A 19504-nucleotide genomic window follows, 5' to 3' on the forward strand; every position below is an offset into this window, starting at 1 on the left:
CTTGTCGTCTTCATATTAAAGTAACTAAAATATATATATATCATATATACTGATAAATATTAAATGTTAAAAATATTAAAATTGTTCAGGATTTTTTATCCCTACGTCATATCTCACTACGCAAGTCACACCTATCCTCTTCTGTCGGAGCACTCTTTCACTATCGTGTGTGTATTGTGCTTTGTGTTGTGTCTTGCTCCTGTGACTGCGTGTGTTATACTGCTGGGCCTGCTGGGTATGTGTAGGTATTTTGTTTCTTCTTTGTTTTCCAGTTTGTGTTCTTTCCTTCTTTAATGTTTTGCAATTTCATATGTTTTTGTTATAACTTTCTTTCTTCTTCTTCAGTGCAGTCGTTTCCATATTAATGCTAGAACAGACTGTTGCATAACAACGGATGAAACCAGAAAGTATACTTCCATGGAAACGCGAGTATTACGGGGTCACGAGTATCACAAGAGATTCCGAGTGAAATCAAAGCAGAAACAGTTTCGATTTATTTTCATTTTGATTTAATTATTTTGTGTTACATTGCGTTGGAATTGGGCTGTGTCGTTTACCATAGCGTTCATTTCGTGAGTATAGTTTATTTTTCATTGTTCTTCATTTCATTTTCTTTACTGTTTCCCTTATTAAGGGTGCAATTGGTGGTGGGATTGGGCTGTGTCGATTGATCTGCGTTTGAATTGAAATATTTCGCCAGTTTTTTTTTGTTTCTTCTTTGTTTTCCAGTTCATGTTCTTTCCTTTTTTAATGTTTTGCAATTATTTATGTGCTTAAGATAAGACACTGTATAAAAAATTCTATATATATGCAATAACTTTCTTTCTTCTTCTTCTTCGGTGCAATCGACCTGCTTTAGTTCATCCAAATAATGCAATGCATCGAGTAATTTCAAATCAAACTGGGGAAGAACGGGCAGACTGAGCCACAGCAAGGCGTGGCTGGGCATAGCTAGTTAACAATAAAATAATATGCGATAAGAACAAAAATTGCACATGTTATGAACTCATATACACAACAATAGGTTAAACCTAATTTAACAATTAGGTGATCCTAGATGGGGTATGGTAGCTCAGCAAAGGAAGGATAAAGAGGAGAGGAGCCACACCATGCTTAACTTCGCCAACAACCAACACCAGACACCAGGGACAACGTAACAGCAACATACAATGAAGTGTTAGGACGGCCGGAACTACGAGCTACAAGATACACAGCTACAGTCACCCAACGAAGGTCGCCATGACATAACTAACAGGTTAGTGCCCAAAACTGAAAATGGCGAGCCAATCACTTCGTAACCGCACAGCAGAGGGACAGCAGGAGGACCAGAAATTACCGGCTGGGGAGAGTGCCAGTGCAAACTACAGCGAACCGTCAGAGATCTTATGCAATCTAGATGAGATAGAAGGACAATTGCTCAGCTCACCACAGGAGTCAGAGTTAGTTTCAGAGTCAGTGTCCCAACCAGATGTGTTAACTGTAGAGCATCAAGTGAGGGAAACAAGTCCCCAGCCTCACACTCCAGCGGCCATGGACGAGCTTAAACAAATGCTGGCTGGATTCATGACCGCGATCCAGCAAAGCAATAAACAGTATCAGGAGTCAACAAGGGCCAATCTTAACAGGCATCAAGAAACCGTTAGGGCAGACATAGGCAGTGTCTGAGCAGATCTCAAAGCGGAAAGTGAAAAACTAATCCAAAAATTTGAGAGGCAAAACCGGGAAGCTAGGTGAGAATTTAAGGCACAGTTAGACGCAGAAGCCCGGCGAGTAACCAGCCTAGTTTCTAAGATGCAAAAAGAGACCGAATTGGAATTATTAGGGGTGAAAAAGCAGGTGATAGGCATTAGTACTGACTTCGAGACCAGGTTAGAGCACGCCAGTACTAACACTCAACGGGTGACTAACGAGTTGTCGGACCAGATTGTAGCACACAGGTCCGAGGTAGATGCCAGCTTGGCCAACTTAGGGCAAGAGGTAGATAGCAGATTCACACGCCAGGAGAGACTAAAGGAAATTACCAAAGCGTCCACCCAGGAGAAATCCGAGGTGGATCACAAATTTGATAAGATTAACGAAAAGGTAACAACCTTAGAAGGCAAATTTCACAGACTGTTGAATAGGCAGCATTTGGCAGCCGATGTGCTTGAAATGGGCCACGGCACAACTTCTTCCGTCGTGCGTCAGAATGACCAATCCCAAGTTCAAGTAGATACTAGTGGTAACAATGGGATGACTAGTGGGAACAGTAGTTGTTCTTGCCAGTCGACTCATTGTAACGCAGTTACTAATAGTGGCATGAATGTATGTAGTGTGAATGGGCCCACGGAACAAGTAGCTGTGTCAAGTTTCGTAAGTAGTGCTGAACTTCCGTTACCACTGTTTGACGACGCCAAAGACACAAACCCGGTATTTCATCTCCAGCGTTTGGAGGAATTTTTTGAATTAAAAAATTTGCCGTGGGCTTTACATTTAGCCGTTGCCTGCAGATCCATAGTCGGGCAGATGGGAAACAGTGGATAGAGGCAGCTAGCAGGAATCCGACTGATTACCAGTCATTCAAAGTGGCATTTTTGGGTTATTGGTGGTCGCCAGCTCATCAGAATTTAATTAGATGTAGTTTTATCAAGAAAAATACAATAGGCAGTCAAACTTGTCATTATCGGGGCACTTTTTGAAGTATGCCACCATGGCTACTTATCTAGGTCCAAGGCCTAGCGACTCGGAAATAGTGGAAGCTCTACGCCACCATTTTCCGATAGGAGTGCAAAGGGTTATGTTGGCTACCCAGTTTCACACTGTTGAGGAAACCCTCGATTTACTAAAAATGGTGGAACTGATGGAGTCCGATGGAGGTTTCCAGAGGCCCCAGAACCAGCCCCAATCCCAGAATGACGACGCAAGACCAGGAAATCAACAAGTCAGAAATGACGACAGGGGTCAAACCCAAAACCAGGTCAGACAAGTCCAGTTCTCACGATCCCGAAACCGTTATAATGGCAATCGGAGACATAACAACAATTACCACAACTACAAAAGAGACAGGGATAGAGAATCGCAGGGTGGAAGCTCGAACCCCCTTAACACGAAGGTGCCCGTTCACAGGGCGACAGGGACAGACGCAGACTAACAACTCCGGTAACCATTCGGAAAACTGATGACAGGAGTCATTACGCACCGAATGGCCCCCATGCTAGAACCCATCATTTTTCCAGGTCCACCCAGCCTAACCAAATTGACTAAAGAGCCTACTGGTGAAGGCCAGCTAGAGCCTGAATTAAGGTGTAATTTTGAAGCAACTACAGGATGTGCAGTACCTTTCATTAATGAAGCTAACTTAGGACATAGCCCTCAGATTGAAATTAAGATTTCAGAAATTGTTAAGATCAACGCGATATTGGATTCAGGCAGCGAGGTAAACCTACTGTCAGAGGGAGTTTATGAAGAGCTCGTAAGGACGGGTTTGAGAATGCCCATATTACCAGTAAAAAATGTAGTGCTCATGACAGCTTTCGGCAGAAGATCCAAAAAGATTCGTCGGCAAGCGCTAATCGATTTTTCGATAGGCCAAGATTTCTTTGAGGGGGTGTTTTTATTGTCTTCCCAGTTAACTAATGATGCTATCATTGGATGTCAATTTTTGATGGAATATGGTTCCAGGATTAACTTTGACTCCAGGACGTTCAGTTATGTAAGAGATGGCATAATTACTTAACAGTCGTTTGTTATTAAGGAAGGGTTAACTGAAACAGACAGTGACGATCGAAGGGTGAGAAGGGAACCTTCTGACCCACTCCACTTTTTAGCAGGTCAGCAACCCCTAAACCCACCAGCTGACTGTGCACCACCTTCCCCCACTAGGACAGTTCACAGCTGCTCTGGGGATCCACACGAACAGACTGTAACAGGCAGTGAGCCATTACTACGCACTCGATTCGGTTCGAAGACCAAAAGAATGTTAGGTGACCTATCAAGGGACGAGGATTCCCTAATTCACGGCGCTGCATGCGACCAATTGATAAATGAAGCCAGGTGTGCTCATATGGATAAGGCTGCAAGTGGAAGTGGCCATAGCAGAGATTCTGCTAATCAAGTTGCAAGTACTAACCAAGAGTTAGGAATTAATGCAGTAAAGCAAGTCCTGCCTAACAGTCCGCCCAACCCAAATCCAACCCCCCAGACCTAAGATCGCCACAAGAAACTGACGTGTCCTACTTAATAGAGCAAGTGACCAGCCTGTCAGAAGTACAGCGGAACCAACTGTACCGAGTTCTCATCCCCTACCTGAACCACATGACAACCAAACCTGGGAGGTGAAATCTGTTTACGTATAAATTTCAAGTACAGACCGACGAACCTATTATTGGATATTCTCGGCCAATCCCGTTTGCAATTGGACCAGCTGTCCACAAACAAATTAATCAGATGGTGCAAGACGGAATTTTAGAAATTAGTACGTTGCTTGTTCTGAAACCTCTGACTACAGCGACAAAGAAAGGCGGCAAGATACGCATTTGTTTAGACGCCAGGAAAGTGAACCAATTCACAATCCCTGACCATGAGCGTACTCCACCACTTCAGGAGTTGTTACAGAGGTTCAATGGAGCCAGATATTTTACTTCGCTAGATCTATGCTCTGCATATCTCCAGATTGCTCTACATGAGGAATCCAGGAAGTATACAGCCTTTTTATTTGACTCAACTGTATACCAGTTCAAAAGAGTATCTTATGGATTTAGGAATTCCCTTCCCGCATTTATACGCGCAATCAAATTAGCACTGGGTGAAGGTAGTCTTGATAATGTGGTGTTCTACATCGACGATGTCTTAGTTTATTCACAGACATTCGACGATCATCTAAGGCACCTAGATACCATACCATACTCGGTAAGCTTACAAAGGCAGGTTTCACTATTAATGCCACTAAGTGTCGCTTCTGCAAAGACGAAGTTAAATTCTTGGGGCACAGAATTAATAGAACCGGTGTGTCGGCTGACCCAGATAGGGTACAAGCCATTCTAAGTTATCCAGCACCAAGGAACAGTACGCAATTGCGGCAATTCCTTGGAACATGTAATTTTCATAGCAGGTTTATCATAGGCTATGCAAATTATGTGGCACCTTTAAAGCCTCTGTTGAAACAAGGTGCGAAGTGGGTGTGGAACGAAGAAGCACAGGATGCATTCCTGCGCCTGCGCCAAAGTTTTGCGCACAGCATTCATTTGGTACATCCACGTGAAGATGTGCCCTATGGAATTTACACCGACGGCAGTAAATTGGGGATCAGCTCGATCCTTACCCAGGAGAGCAACTCCGGTGAAACTTTGATTGTTTCAACTGCTTCCAGGGTGTTGAGTTCCGTAGAACGGAGGTACTCCACCTGTGAACAGGAGCTGCTCTCTGTGGTCTACGCTCTTCAGACATTCAGGATTTACGTGATAGGTCACTCCATCACAGTTTATTCTGACAATAAAGCATTGACATTTCTGAAGCGGTGTAATTTGATATCTGGACGAGTCACACGCTGGGTAATGCAGTTGCAAGAATACGATGGGGTATCCAAAAGAAACCGAACTAATTCTTTTGTGGGCAGAGCTTTTGTAGTACCATGTTTTGCCGCTATGAGCCCATAGAGCTAACATTCCTGAGTCGATAAGCCGACTACCGTTGCTTCAGAAGGTAAGGACTATAGTTTCGGCAGAGTTTATAGTGACAACTGTTTTGTGTGATCGTCGTTTTTGCAATGGCTGATTTTTGTGAACAGCGTGCGGCGGTGAAATTCTGCTTTTTGCTCAGGAAAAGTGGAACAGAAACTCTTGAAATGTTAAAAACGGCATACAAGGATGATGCTATGGGGAAAACTGAAGTGTTTGAGTGGTTTTCCCATTTCAAAAATGGTGAAATGTCAATTGATGGCAAACCTCGTTCTGGTCGTCCTTCCATGGCCCGAACACATGAAAATGTTGAAAAAATTCATGAAATCATCAAGGAAGATTGACGACGGACCATTGAAGAAATTGTGGAGCTGTCAGGAGTGATTTGGAGCTCAGTGGCCAGTCGGGTGACTGGTTTTTCCATCATGACAATGCCCCTGCTCACACAGCCCTGTCTGTACGACAATTCTTGACCAAAAATGGTATGACCCTTGTTCCTCACCCTCCATACTCACCCGACCTTGCCCCGTGCAACTTTTTTTTTGTTTCCTCGAATGAAAAGAGACATGAAAGGAAAAAACGACGGAGCGCTGTCAAGCATCTCAAAAGATGAATTTAGACAATGTTATGAAAAATGGAATAAAAGACTAGACAAGTGTATTAGTGTAAGTGGAGAGTACTTTGAAGGGGATTGAAAGTTTGTGCTTAAAATTTGAATAAATAAGTTTAAAAAAAAAAATAAGTTTGGTTTCTTTTGGGTACCCCTTCGTATGACTTAAAAGTAGTTCATATTAAGGGCACCAACAATTTTTTTGCAGACACGCTGAGCCGCAACCCCATAGGGTTAAGCCAGGAAAGCCGCGACCTAGTGATGAAATCTAGAGAGTTATTCGTGGCAAAGGTAAATCTGGGTACCTACAGAACACTTATGAAAGAGCTAGGTAATCTGTCGGAGCACCAACTTGGTGACCTTACATTAAGGAAAATAAGGGAATTGGAGAGTAACCCAACAAAGCTAGAGGGAAGGTACATGATTAGAGACAAAATCCTGTACTGCAAAAACGACAGGACACATCCACACTGGAGGGCTATGCTCCCTAGCCAGTTAGAGCAGCGAGTGATTCGTTATGTACATACTTTATTGGGGCATCAAGGTACCAATAGATGTATGCTACAAAATACTTCAAACATTCCACCTGAAATCCTTGGGGAGGAAGGTACGGAAGTTTATGGCACACTGTGACATATGTCAGCGTGTGAAGCATCCTAACAGGGCGTACGAGATTGAAAGGATATTTCATTTACCAACAAGGCCGGGAGAGTTACTGACCGTGGACCTCTATGGGCCACTCCCCACCGGACGTGGCAGAGTAAAATATTTGTTGGTATGCCTGGAATTCTTTTCTAAACATGTCACCCTTTACCCGCTAAAGGCAGCCACTACTAGGAGTTGTCTCAAGAAACTCAGGGAAAACTATTTTCACAGTGTAATTAAACCTGAGGTGATACTGTCAGATCACAGATCGCAATTTGCGAGTCCAGCATGGCAGAAAGCGCTAGCTGAATTGGACATACAATGTAAATACTCACCTATTCGACACCCAGAGAGTAATCCCACCGAGCGCGTTATGCGTGAACTGGGAAAATACTTCAGAATTTACTGCCACGAGATGCATAAGAAATGGCAGAGCTCATTTAAAATTGGTTCAATTCCTCAGTGAGAGAATCTACGGGGTACGCTCCCATAGAATTAATAAGCCACAGTGCCAGACCGGATCTTTTTCGGAAAATCCTGAAGAAGGAAGAGGACCAGTCGCTTAAAGAGGAGGCCTTAGAGGATAAAATACTTAAAGCATACACCCGTATGAAATTAAGGGCTGACAGACAAAACCGACAACAGAAAACAGGTAGGACGAAATGGAAACTGACCCTACAGGACCTAGTTCTGGTCAAGTGTCAGCACGCCTCAGATGCAGCTCAAGGCACTACTAGCAAATTTCAGAGGCCCTACGAGGGACCTTACCTCATCCATCGAAAGGTTAACCCCTCCATTTACGAATCAGCAACCCCAGCAGGTACAATAAGAGGAATCTTTAACATCAAACATTTGAAACCTTATTTGAAAGAAGCTCAATGAAACCCGAGTAACAGGCAAATTGATAAAAGTTAGTAGGTATATTGTCATACCAAGTGCAAGGAGGTAGGCCTAGGCTCATTGGGGCTGTAGTGCCAAAAAAAAAAGAGAGAGAGAGAATATTGCCATAGCTGGGATTTCGAAACATTATAAGGACTTTGCTAATTTTGGCAGTAATTAGCCGAACCAATTCAGAACTATGATGACTAGTGGGTAGCACTAGCTATTGGTAAAAAGAAAACTTAGACACAGAAAATTGTTTCAGTGTGCGTGGAAGAGTGAGTGAGTGAGAAAGAGAAACAAGACTATTGTACTCTGTGAAGGGGATGCTTGTATTGAAGTTTAAACTACATGAACTGAACACTATACTGTAAGGTCATTCTCTTAGGGAAGGAAAGAAAGAGAAAGTGAGGGAAAAGTGAGACGAAACATAAACAGGAGGCCTAAGGTTAACTAAACTAGCAATAACTAGACAGAACCCAGTGGGTGTGATTAACCTCAAGAATTGTGAAGTGCAGTGAAAGAAAGAAGAGAAGCAGCGATATCAGGTGGCAAGGCCACAGATCAAACTAAATGAAAAGACACAAATGGACAATGATTGAACTAATCATAGTTTTTTGTATAGCTGATAAGTTGCTATGTAGCCTTTAGCACCTCAGAGTGGCAGTAGTAATTAAGGATTTAGTTCAGTAAGGAGCAGAATAAGAGAGAGGGAGAAAAGGAGAGAGCAAGAAGGTCCAAGGATTAATGTTGTTTTATTAGAATACTGAGAAGTTCATTACTGGCTACAAACGAATATGGAATCATTCTATTTCATGTCAGCAACCATATTCGCCTGGGAGTATGTAACCGATCTGCCTACCCCAGCTCGATTTAATTTGGTAGAATGTTTGGATCTGGGTAAATTAACATGTTTGGTTAGGTCTACTTATAACATACCACAAATGGATGAGAGGCACATAGGCTATTTTTCCCCCTCAAGAAGGAATTTTAGCCCAAACTCTCCACTGAAAAAGACAATAAAAGAGAAAACGACTGGTCAAGGCAGAAGCGGAAGGAAAGAAAAAGACCCCTCACAGCTTGGTTCTTTAGGTCACACAAAATTTTATTTGTCTGAACCCATAACTCAAAAGATGAGTGGTCTCCCAACCACAAGCCAAGCATAACATTTGTCAAGCTACTGACAGATTTTACGTTAAGTTTTAGCACCTAAATTCCCTGTAATTCCTAAACGGATTGGGGGAATACTTAATTAGTGTACTCCCATTTTTTGAAAATGACCAATCCTCGTAATTTCTGGAGTTAACTTGTGGACCGAGGCAACTCCAAGAGTTGCAAGGAGAAGGCATTCGAGGAGTTGTATTCAATATCTCGAACTATTCGGATGCAAATTCCACAAGGGGAGTCTTATTCAAAATCCCAAACGCTCCAGACTCAAATTCAAAAAAAGAAATCATTGGAAGGAGTCTTTTTAGCGATCTAAAACCTCGCGGACAGAAGTGGAATGTAGTGTGTTAGTGTCGTCCACTAGGGACAAGAATGTAATAAAGTGCCTGGTGAAACAAAGTGTGTGTGTTGTAATACGAGTTCCTACTTCCCTTCCTGAGCGAAACCCTGCCAAACGACCTGAGAACTGAATCTTAGCTCCACCGGCGGAACGGTAAAGCCAGCTGTAGCCGCCGTCACCCGCAGCAGTCCAGCAGCCGGCGGCCGAAGATCAACATAGGTCAACGGGTGGGGCAGTTGGGACGTGGCACTTCCATCCAGGGGCACCAATCGTGTAGGAGACGATTAAGAACTTGACCTGGCTGGCTAGGGTCCCTACTCCAAAAGAAAATAAACTTTGCCCTTTCCAGCTGTTTATGTACCAGGCAGGAAGTTAGAAGAGGGGAATATGTTTCAAGGACAAAAGCGGTTGAAGGCAAAGTGATCTCTCTGACTTGTTTTCCGACAAGCTATCTGACGTGCCTTGTGGAGGAGTAGTGATTAGTGACTCAGACAGTGGGAGTGACAGGGAACAAAGAATTGTGGCCACAGATAATAAAAGTGAAAGTTGCCTTGTGGCTTATAAATTATGCCATTTTCAATTAATATTTGGTTTACAAAAATCTAAACCGTGATTCGAAACTGAAATACAAAGCATTTCTGATGAATGTGGCAAAGGCTTGGGCTACAGACCAGATGGTGGCGAAAGAACCAGAGTCAGACAGACTTAGTGTGACCTAGCCCATCAACTCCCACCCCACACAGGCCTCATGTGGACACCCCTGGGCGACTCTCGGGTGATATGCGGAAACATACCCTCGTGAAAATTGTGAAGAGTGAACATTCCAAGGGGAAGCATCCTTCTAGGCAATGCCATGTTTGCGCAGTTCACAAAAAAAGGACTATGACTGTCTACATTTGCAAGTGTGTAATGCCAGTTCACAAAGGGGAGTGTTTCCAGAAATATCACACCCTCAAGCACTTCTAGCAGCATTGGTAAGTGTTCTCCAAAAATTTCAGTTCATAAAATTAATTAGGAGATTTTATATTAATTTTTAAAGTGAACAGTGCACAAGTTAGGGTAGTAGGTATAAAAATTCCGGTCCCCAGGGTGATTTAAATATTTAAATAGCCGGTCCACAAAGTGTTAAAGTGAATCAGATATTTACAGGCTTCAAAAATACCTGTAAGGCTTCAAAAATACCTGTAACTGAGTTCAAAGAGACACATGCTGCACATCATTCTATGCAAAATAGGTATCCAGTTAATTTAAATGTGTGTGAATGAAACCCTTCAGTAAAACTTCAATATGTAGATGTGTATCTAATACATTTCCCGGTGTTAAAGGTCTGCAACAGGGGAACAAACCTGAATGAAATATATCAGCAACTGGTCTATGCCAACAGGCTTTCATAAGTATTGTGATGAATTTCTGCTTTCAATAAGCAGGAAATTTCTGTTTGAAATGAAAGACTATTAACTATTCAAGTAAAGCCCCTATACCATAGAATTATTCACTCAGATAGCTAGGCTCCAGTCTTCAAAATTTAATTAGTGTGCAAGGAATTATGAAAGCCAAACTACTGATGCCAAAATAAACCCTGTAGGAGTTATGATACTCAAGCAATCACAAAAAGCAATAGACTCACCTTAGCTGTATCATCAAGAACAAGCCTATCCTCATCAAAGTCCATATCACCTGAGCCAGCATTTACTCCCACCCTGCGTCCAGAGCTTCCATCCAAACCCCTACCAGGACCACCTCTCATATTTGACTTAGGAGGCCGTCCTCTTCGTCCCCGTCCTCTGCTTGAGCCTGAGCCCAAACTTGTATTCAAGCCTGTCCCCTTGCTATCAGGTGATCGAGGATCCCGCAAGTCCAAATCCTCTGGATATACAACCCTACAAATATATACAGTTACTATAAAAGTTTAAATTAGAAAATGTATGAAAAGCAGATTATTTTAAAATTTGGTTAAATTAATGACAGTCTGATCCTTACACAAAATGCAAGACTGTAGGATGTAATTTTGACATTTTAACCACACAATCCAATACTGTGAGAGAAAATATGTCATAGTTTTGAAACATTCAGACTCCTGTTCTACCAAATGTTGGTGTCTGTAAACACAAACTATTATTACAATCACTTAATGAATTCCTTCTAGTATCATTCAGCAGAGCAGTGTTTCACAGTTGTGTGAAAAATAATTACACTCTACAAACAATTAACACTAGAATAGGAATTATTTTAGAATCTTCATACATTATCAGTCTTAAACTTGACAATAACACATAGTTACTTATTCACCTGTATATGATGCGTGTATTGGTTTCAGCATCATAAACTACATTCTTTGTTCGAGGGGCTGATTCCAGGTGCTGCTGCTGCAAAACTGTCGCTATCTGCCGCAACTGCTCTTGTGTCAAAGACTGTACACTATAAATAGGTCAAACAGTTTTACATTACTAATACTGAACACAACACACATTTATACTGGAATCTTATCCAATTATTAACTGTCTCATTTTGAAGCAGCAGCCGAATCTACAACAAACTCTTATCTTTAATAAGATCTAAAAATTTGTGACAATAGTACATTAGAACAAATATTATGTTTTTGGTTATTGTGCATCATCTTGTATTCATCTTAAAAATTAAAAAATAAACAGGACGGTTTTAGATAAAGACAAGACAATGGATACTGTCCAAAAACATAATATTTGTCTTATCTTCAAACTTACACTGGAATCACATTTTAAAGTGAAAAGGGTAAAGGTAAAGCTGTCCCTGTAACAGGCCATGGAGGTCCATAGGGTTGTGAGAAGCTGAGACTCCCACATTTTCCAGACAACTGGTTCACAGAAGACAGGGAGGCTGTCAGCCTTACATGCCGGTTGCCCTTTACCCCCATGTAGATTCCTGGTACTCATTTCTGTTAGAGGATGAATCGACCCCAGGGCCACAGTGTTCCTGGAAGGATTAGGTCAACTGCAAACTCCAATGACCTCATCAGGATTCAAACCCATGATCTTCTGGCTTGTAGCTTAGTGCCTCAATGAAGTACACTACCACATACCCCTCACATTTTAAAGTAATATCCAAATCTACAGCTACTGTTATCTTCCACTCTAACAGAAGAACTTTTTAAAACCTCTTTCTCTTTCACTGCAGTCTGCTACTGTTCCTCATTGATATAAGTTCACCACATTGAGCAAATTGTTTTGTATATGATCTACTGCAGTAGCAATCTAACAAGTTACATCAGAGGATGGAACAGAATCACTCAGGGTTGTTGAGGGATGTGGGTACAATCGAGAAAACAGCTAGAAGTGACAACAATGTGGGATGACAATATTTTCAAAATAAACAAGAAGTTCTGGGAAGTTCTTGCCTAGCAACAGTCACTGCACAGGCTCCCCTGTTGCGTGACATCACAGCCTAGCAGAGGGGTGTTTACCAAGCGTTGCGTAATGGTGGAAGGAGTGGGGGTATGTGATGTCACTCGCAAGACCTCTACTTCCTATTGTGCCATCCACATCACAATATGTTACTGATCAGTCTTGAAGCTTTTGCCACCACTAATGCTTACTCAGCCAAAATGGAGTTACTGAGAACTGGACACTGTACCTTTCTATTATATTTTGTCTAGCACATCTCAGAGGATACATAAACATCACATAATAGTACAGATTATGATGTCACTATCTTAAAGTTACTGGACTCTAATTTTAATATATGATGGGAAGCAAAACTGCCATTTATCAGAGATCTCACTCCTTTCCATAGTGTTGCCTACTCAAGGTATGACGTGCCCTCTAGAGATGTTTTAGAACAAGTATAGCTACAATTATGGTACACACACACACAATGCACTGAACCACAAATCAATTTTGATTCAACAGCAAAATCATTACGAAGCTCAACACATGTAGACAACACGCAGCTGATAGGTTCTTCTTTCCAGTAATTCTACTCCACCTGAGGAAATATCACAGATGCCAACAGATTCAGAACTGAGCCATACAGCTCCCTAACATTTTGCTGAAGGTTATGATCAAAACTATATGTCAACATGGAGATAACGTCCACTATTTCAGAGACTGTCTCTGTCTCCATCATCGGGGGCTGATGTGATTATGATGTATTTATATCTGCATAAAAATATCGCATGCAAACACAGAACTTATCATATCAACCCCCTGATGACAGAAACACACTGTGTATGAAACATCAGACATCCACTGCACATTGACAAGGCTGACTGCCATGAAAACTTCAAATCATATATACAGAGTGTCCCAGGAGGAACGGACCAAACTTCGGGAGGGTGTTCCTTATGTTAAAGTATGCCGATATAACCCAAAACATATATGTCCAAAGTTGAACGGTTATGGAGATAATGGCCCGAGAAAAGTGTGGTCTTCTGGTGGGTCCACGCAATATACCTGTCAGCTGGCATGTCTCATCTGTTTGTCCTTGAGTGTCGTGATTCACACTAGCCGTAAGCTCATGCGCTACCTACAGAGTATGTTGAGGCGGTGTCGTGATTAGTTGTGTGATAAGTTGCTGAAATGCCTCTTGTGTTTTCACACATGGAATATTGTGATATGCATTTTGTGTGTGGATTTTGCAGTGGCAATGCATGTGCTGCTGTTGAAGAATACCAAAGGCGTTTTCCTGATCGAAGGATTCCATCTCAAAGTGTATTTATGCGGATTCACCAGACATTGCATGATACTGGTTCTCTTCCAAGTGTTTCTGTGCACTCTGAAAGGGAGAATGTACGAATGATAAACACACGAGAGAACATTCTTGAGATGGTTCAGAGAAGTTCGCGTCTGTCCACTCGTAGAATGGCCTCTCGCATCGGGGTCTCACGTATGCAGGTGTGGCGAACTTTACATGATGAAGAGTTGTATCCTTACCATGAACAAAGGGTACAACATCTGGAACCAGGCGACCATGCACAGCGTATGGATTTGTGCCACTGGATAAAAGCTCATCCCAAACTGTTAAGCGTCATTTTATTCAGTGATGAGGCGTCTTTTACCCTGGACGGTGTAAATAATTTACAAAATGTGCATACGTGGACGCATAATAATCCACATGAGATAATGGAAACGAAATTCCAAAAGAGATTTTCCGTGAATGTACGTTTAATACAGTTATGTGGTCGGCTTATAGTGCAGGCAGCCAAGTTATGTCAGCGCTTGCCAGTCATGTGTCATGTATAGTGCTTGGAAACCCTGAGGACAATTATGACATAGCGAGCGAGTATTCTGTACTTCAATTTTATGGCTCCACGTCACTCACAAGTTAGTTTGATGTTACGTACATTATTAACATTACAGAATCCACATATTCCTGCCAGTTTTAATATGTATTTTGTAATCAACAAGTGTGTAACACCAGTCAAAGTTTCACACTTTTCTGGCCATTATCTCCATAACCGTTCAACTTTGGACATAGGTGTTTTGGGTTATATCGACATACTTTAACATAAGGAACACCCACCCGAAGTTTGGTCCATTCTTCCTGGGACACCCTATATATACAGAGTGTCCCAGGAATTTGGTGCCATACTTCAGGTGTGTACTGAGGGTTCGCTATAGAATAACTTTTAAATAGGAACCCATGTCCGCAAACATAAAATAGCAGCATTAGGGCGGCATTTAAAATCATTTTGTTTAAACTTAAGAGCCTCAATGTCGAACTGCATTGCATTGAGCAGGAGTCTCCCAACTTTTCGAACCGCGGGCCACATCAGGTAATTCAGCAATTTCAACAGGCCAGATAAAATGAGAAATTAATAACTCTAGGTATATGAGTTTTATTGAAAGCACAGAATTTCATAAACTAAATACAAAGTACGTGTGAATAAATTATCGTATATTTATGACAACAGAAAGTAGCAGCAAATGCTCATATTTTCATCACAAATTATAATAAAACAATTTATGTGAATGATGGAACTCTTTTTGCATTCTTAAAATCTGATTGAGGTTCAAATTTTGAAACACTAATCACAAGTAGAGACTTTAAATGTTTATCGGATAAATTTGCCTTTTATTTCGACTTGATGTACTTCATCTGGGAAAAAGTTTGTTCACACAGATATGTCGTCCCAAAAATGGAGATAAATTTACAAGCAAATTTCTTTAAATTTGGAAATTGCTCAGAATTAAGAAATTTATAAAATTCGATCAAATTTCCTTCCTTGTATTTGTCTTTAATATGATAATTTTCCTGAAGTTCAATAATTTCCATTTGAATTTGACTTGGGACATCTGCAGCATCACAGTCAAACGGATTTTGAAACAATCTAATTTCCTGAGCACTGGAATCCAAATCAGCAAATCGCTTCCGAAATTGTTCTTTCAAACCTGAAATGACTAAATTTGCAAATGAGGAAGGAAATTCTGCTTCACTCTTTTTATGCAACTCTGCACAGTACAGCATATGAACAAATAGTTACTATAGGATTCTGACGATGGTGTATAACACACTGATATGTTGGGATTTTGGACTTTATCCATCATCCTGGTCCAGTGATTGAGGCTAGCTCTTTCTAAGGGACCCAACTGAATAGGTGTTTTCCTTCACCTGAGGACGGAAACAGATCCAGTTTCCGAAACGTCGTGTTTTTATTTGTTATCTTAAAAACCAGGACGATGGATAAAGTCCAAAATCCCAACATATCAGCATATGAACAAAGTTACAATTTTTCACTTGACTTTCCAGACGTATCAACTTTGCTCTGAAGGCTTTGATAAGTGCAAAAAAATTATAGACTAAGTTATTTTCACCCTGCAACTTTAAATTCAAATGGTTCATATGGTTCACCAGATCAGCAGAAAATTCTAATTTCCAAAGCGACTCGGTATCTGATGAAAGTTGTTCGTGATGGTTTTTCTCGGTAAGAAATATATCAATTTCATTCCTGAGCTGAAAGAAGTGCGAAAGAACCTTTCCACAGCTAAGCCATCAAACTGCAGTATAATATGTCAGGTCAATAAGCTTGGAATCACATTTACTAATACTCACTGGAAAATTAGTTCAATTGGCACATTTCTGCACAATTCTTTCGCAGGCCGGATAAAATCACGTCGCGGTCCAGATGTGGCCCACAGGCCGTAGTTTGGAGACCCTTAGCATAGAGGAACAGCCATCCACCAGCAATCGTGCTATTGCCAAGATTATGGGGACATCAAAATCAAGTGCTCGGAGGATCCTACACGACCAACAACTTTATCCGTATCATCCAATGTGAGTACATGACGAAGGTCCTGCTGACTTCATACCACTAGTTCAATTTTGTCTGTGGATAATGAACCAGTGTTTACATCAGCCCAACTTCCTGAATCACATGTTCTTCACAGATGAAGCGCAGTTTACAAGTGATGGCTGGTTCAACTGTCGAAACAGCCACATGTGGGCTGATGAAAACCCCGTTACTGTAGTTGGTTACCATCTGGCACAATTTTCTGTCAATCTCTGGGCTGGCATCATTGGCGATCACTTGATTGGGCCTTTCCCCCTACCACCAAGACTCAATGGGCCCTTTCACAAGGTGTTCCTGAAACGTATCCTTCCGACTTTGCTAGAAGACGTGCCACTGACTGTGCAGAGGAAAATGTGGATACAGCATGACGGAGCGCTGGCACACTTCAGCACTGTATCACGAGACTACCTGGATGCTGCTTTTCATGGTCGCTGGATAGGAAGAGGAGGCCCAGTGCCTTGGCCACCCCAATCCCCAGACTAGACACCTCTGGACTATTTCGTCTGGGGTCATGTGAAAAACCTGATCTACGACATGCCTGTGGATAATAAATTTGAGCTGTTGGCCAGAATACTTGCTGCATGTGATGTGATCCATGAGACACCTGGAATATTTGAAAGGTTGCGCCAAAGTTTCTTTCGTCGAAGTAACGCATGCATTGAAAATGGAGGGTGCCAATTCCAACATCTACTCTAGCAGGTGAATCTTAAGAGTTTGGAGGGGGTAATATGCCTGTGCATGCTCTTCGACATTGAGGAGCCAAGTTTAAACAAAATGATATTAAATGCTGCCCTAGCCCTGCTATATTACGTTTGCGGACATGGGTTCCTATTTCAAAGCTGTTCTGCAGGGAACCCTCAGTACGTTCCTGAAGTATCACACACCAAACACCTGGGACACCCTGTATACATGTATGTGTGTGTGTGTGTGTGTGTGTGTGTGTGCACGCGCGTGCGTGTCTGATTACCTGTGAAATGTTTGACCATGCTGCACCAACTGTATAGGATTTTCACTTGAGCCTAGTGGTTTTGCTGAATTGAAGTTTGGCACAGGCATTCGCGTAAGAACGGCTGAAACCATGTTTGACACTTCTGGAGTTGCCATTGTTGGAGTTTTGCTGACTGAAGATGGAGTGATGGAAACAATCTTTGGTGCTGTTGTAACATTACTTGCACTGGCTATCAGCCTCCCTGATGACGGAGCAAGGATACTGGTCAATTTATTGGTGTTATTGTTTATTACAGATTGTAATGTCCGGTTAGTCGCTCCTCCTGCCACCACTCTGATCATTCCACCAGGAGCAGATGTGCTTGTTGCCACAGGTGCCAATATGCTTGACGATGAACTTACAAGTGGGCTGGAATTAGTATCAGCAACCACCTGTGTGGGAATTGCTGAATTTGTTGTTGAAAGAACCAATGGAAGTGAGACAGCGTTTTTCAGACTGGCCGATTCCAGGCTGTTCGGATTAATAGACTGGTTTCTGCCAGATGATACAAATGATGAAGAAAGCCTTCCTAGTGGTGTATCGCTACATTTTGTAGTTAGAGAAGAACTTGTACTAGTGTTGTTTCCAGGTAGAATAACATATGATACTTTGGTCTGTTTTTCTGCTGACATGTCTGATGTGCTCATTCTAGAGCACTGATAATTACTCAAGGATACAGTCTGTTGGACAGATGATAGTGGTGCTGATACAGGCTGTTGTACTGATGACACTGGTTCATTCACAGGTTGCTGCAGTGATGATATAGGTAAAGACACAGACTGCTGCACAGATGGCACAGTTGGAATTGTTGCACTTGTCGTGGTACTGCATCTCACTGAAGGCAATGGCATTCTGGCAAAACTAGTTATATTACTTAATGTAACCCCTACATTTGTTTGCTGAAGACTTACTGCAGGAGGTCCACTTTTTAATTCTTTGTCAATATTTGTAAACTGCCTATTATGAAGGATGCTGCCTTCATCTTGATCTTCCGGAATTTTAACCGTGTATGTCATCTGTCCATCTACAAACTGCGGTATTAATGTTATTGGTTGATTCTGATCACTGATGAGAGGGCTAACAGTCGATGATAGGACGCCCATTCCTTCCCCTGATGATTCCAACATCTGACTATTGTTATCAACATTTCTGCTACTTTGTACCACATCCGCACAAGACGTATTTGTAACCAATTCATTCTCAAACATAACCTCACTAGAGTTCTGTTTTGCCTCCTCAGAATATACCAGTTGTGTACTCGAGTCATCGGATATGTACAAATTATTGTCTGCCGCATGTTCGGATATATCAGGTTCGATTGTTTTATCGTCATCAACGGAGAAATGCAGACCTAAGGCTTCGGCCTGTTCCACTGTCAACTGAATAGTGTGTGTTTCACCCTGATCCCCCTGAAATATTGCCACTAAATTGTCATTACCATCTTCAGTTCCAGGTACTGGTGCGTTGTATTCATCGCTAGTTTCTTCGACTGCGTCTTCTGTTGCTGTAGACACTTCCTGTAATGCCTGTTGCAATAAGTCGGCGTTTATTTCATTTATGGAATTATCACCTGCGTCTCCTTGCAAAATAATAGTTTGTCCATTTAAGAGGAGAACTCGTGTTTGTTGTGATGTTTGATCGTCTGCCATTGTTTATTAAAATACAACTCATTGCAATTTGAAATAAAATTAATGTAACCTATTTATTTTCCTTTCTGTAAACATAATCAGAAATTACTATCATCACTTGCGACCTCAGAAAACCACAATAATCGCCTTTAATGGTCTAGCATCCCACAACAATCTTCTTCGTTGCTTCCATTTTCTATTTTCTTCTCATTGGATGCAACACACCAGCACGACTGGGCACGACACTGTGCAGTGCAGCGCAATGTATAACCAACAAAACCCGTTCATATCACAGGGACACGACAAGATGTGATCCGTGATGTCCGTGA

The 19504-nt window shown here is 41.8% G+C and overlaps 1 protein-coding gene across 1 annotated transcript in view; it reads right to left on the bottom strand.

The window, feature by feature from the left end:
- LOC111872448 overlaps positions 1-19402 on the bottom strand; it is a 45104-nt gene extending 25702 nt beyond the window's left edge. The window contains exons 1-3 of the mRNA XM_023866382.1: positions 17527-19402; positions 11585-11713; positions 10923-11175 (exon numbers count right to left, since the gene is read on the bottom strand). Coding sequence (XP_023722150.1) covers positions 10923-11175; positions 11585-11713; positions 17527-19196 — 2052 coding nt within the window. The 5' untranslated portion in view covers positions 19197-19402. The remainder of the gene's footprint in view (positions 1-10922; positions 11176-11584; positions 11714-17526) is intronic.
- Between the last annotated feature and the right edge of the window lie 102 nt (positions 19403-19504).

Source organism: Cryptotermes secundus, unplaced genomic scaffold (genome assembly GCF_002891405.2).
Source record: "Cryptotermes secundus unplaced genomic scaffold, Csec_1.0 scaffold322, whole genome shotgun sequence".
Classification (NCBI taxonomy): domain Eukaryota; kingdom Metazoa; phylum Arthropoda; class Insecta; order Blattodea; family Kalotermitidae; genus Cryptotermes; species Cryptotermes secundus.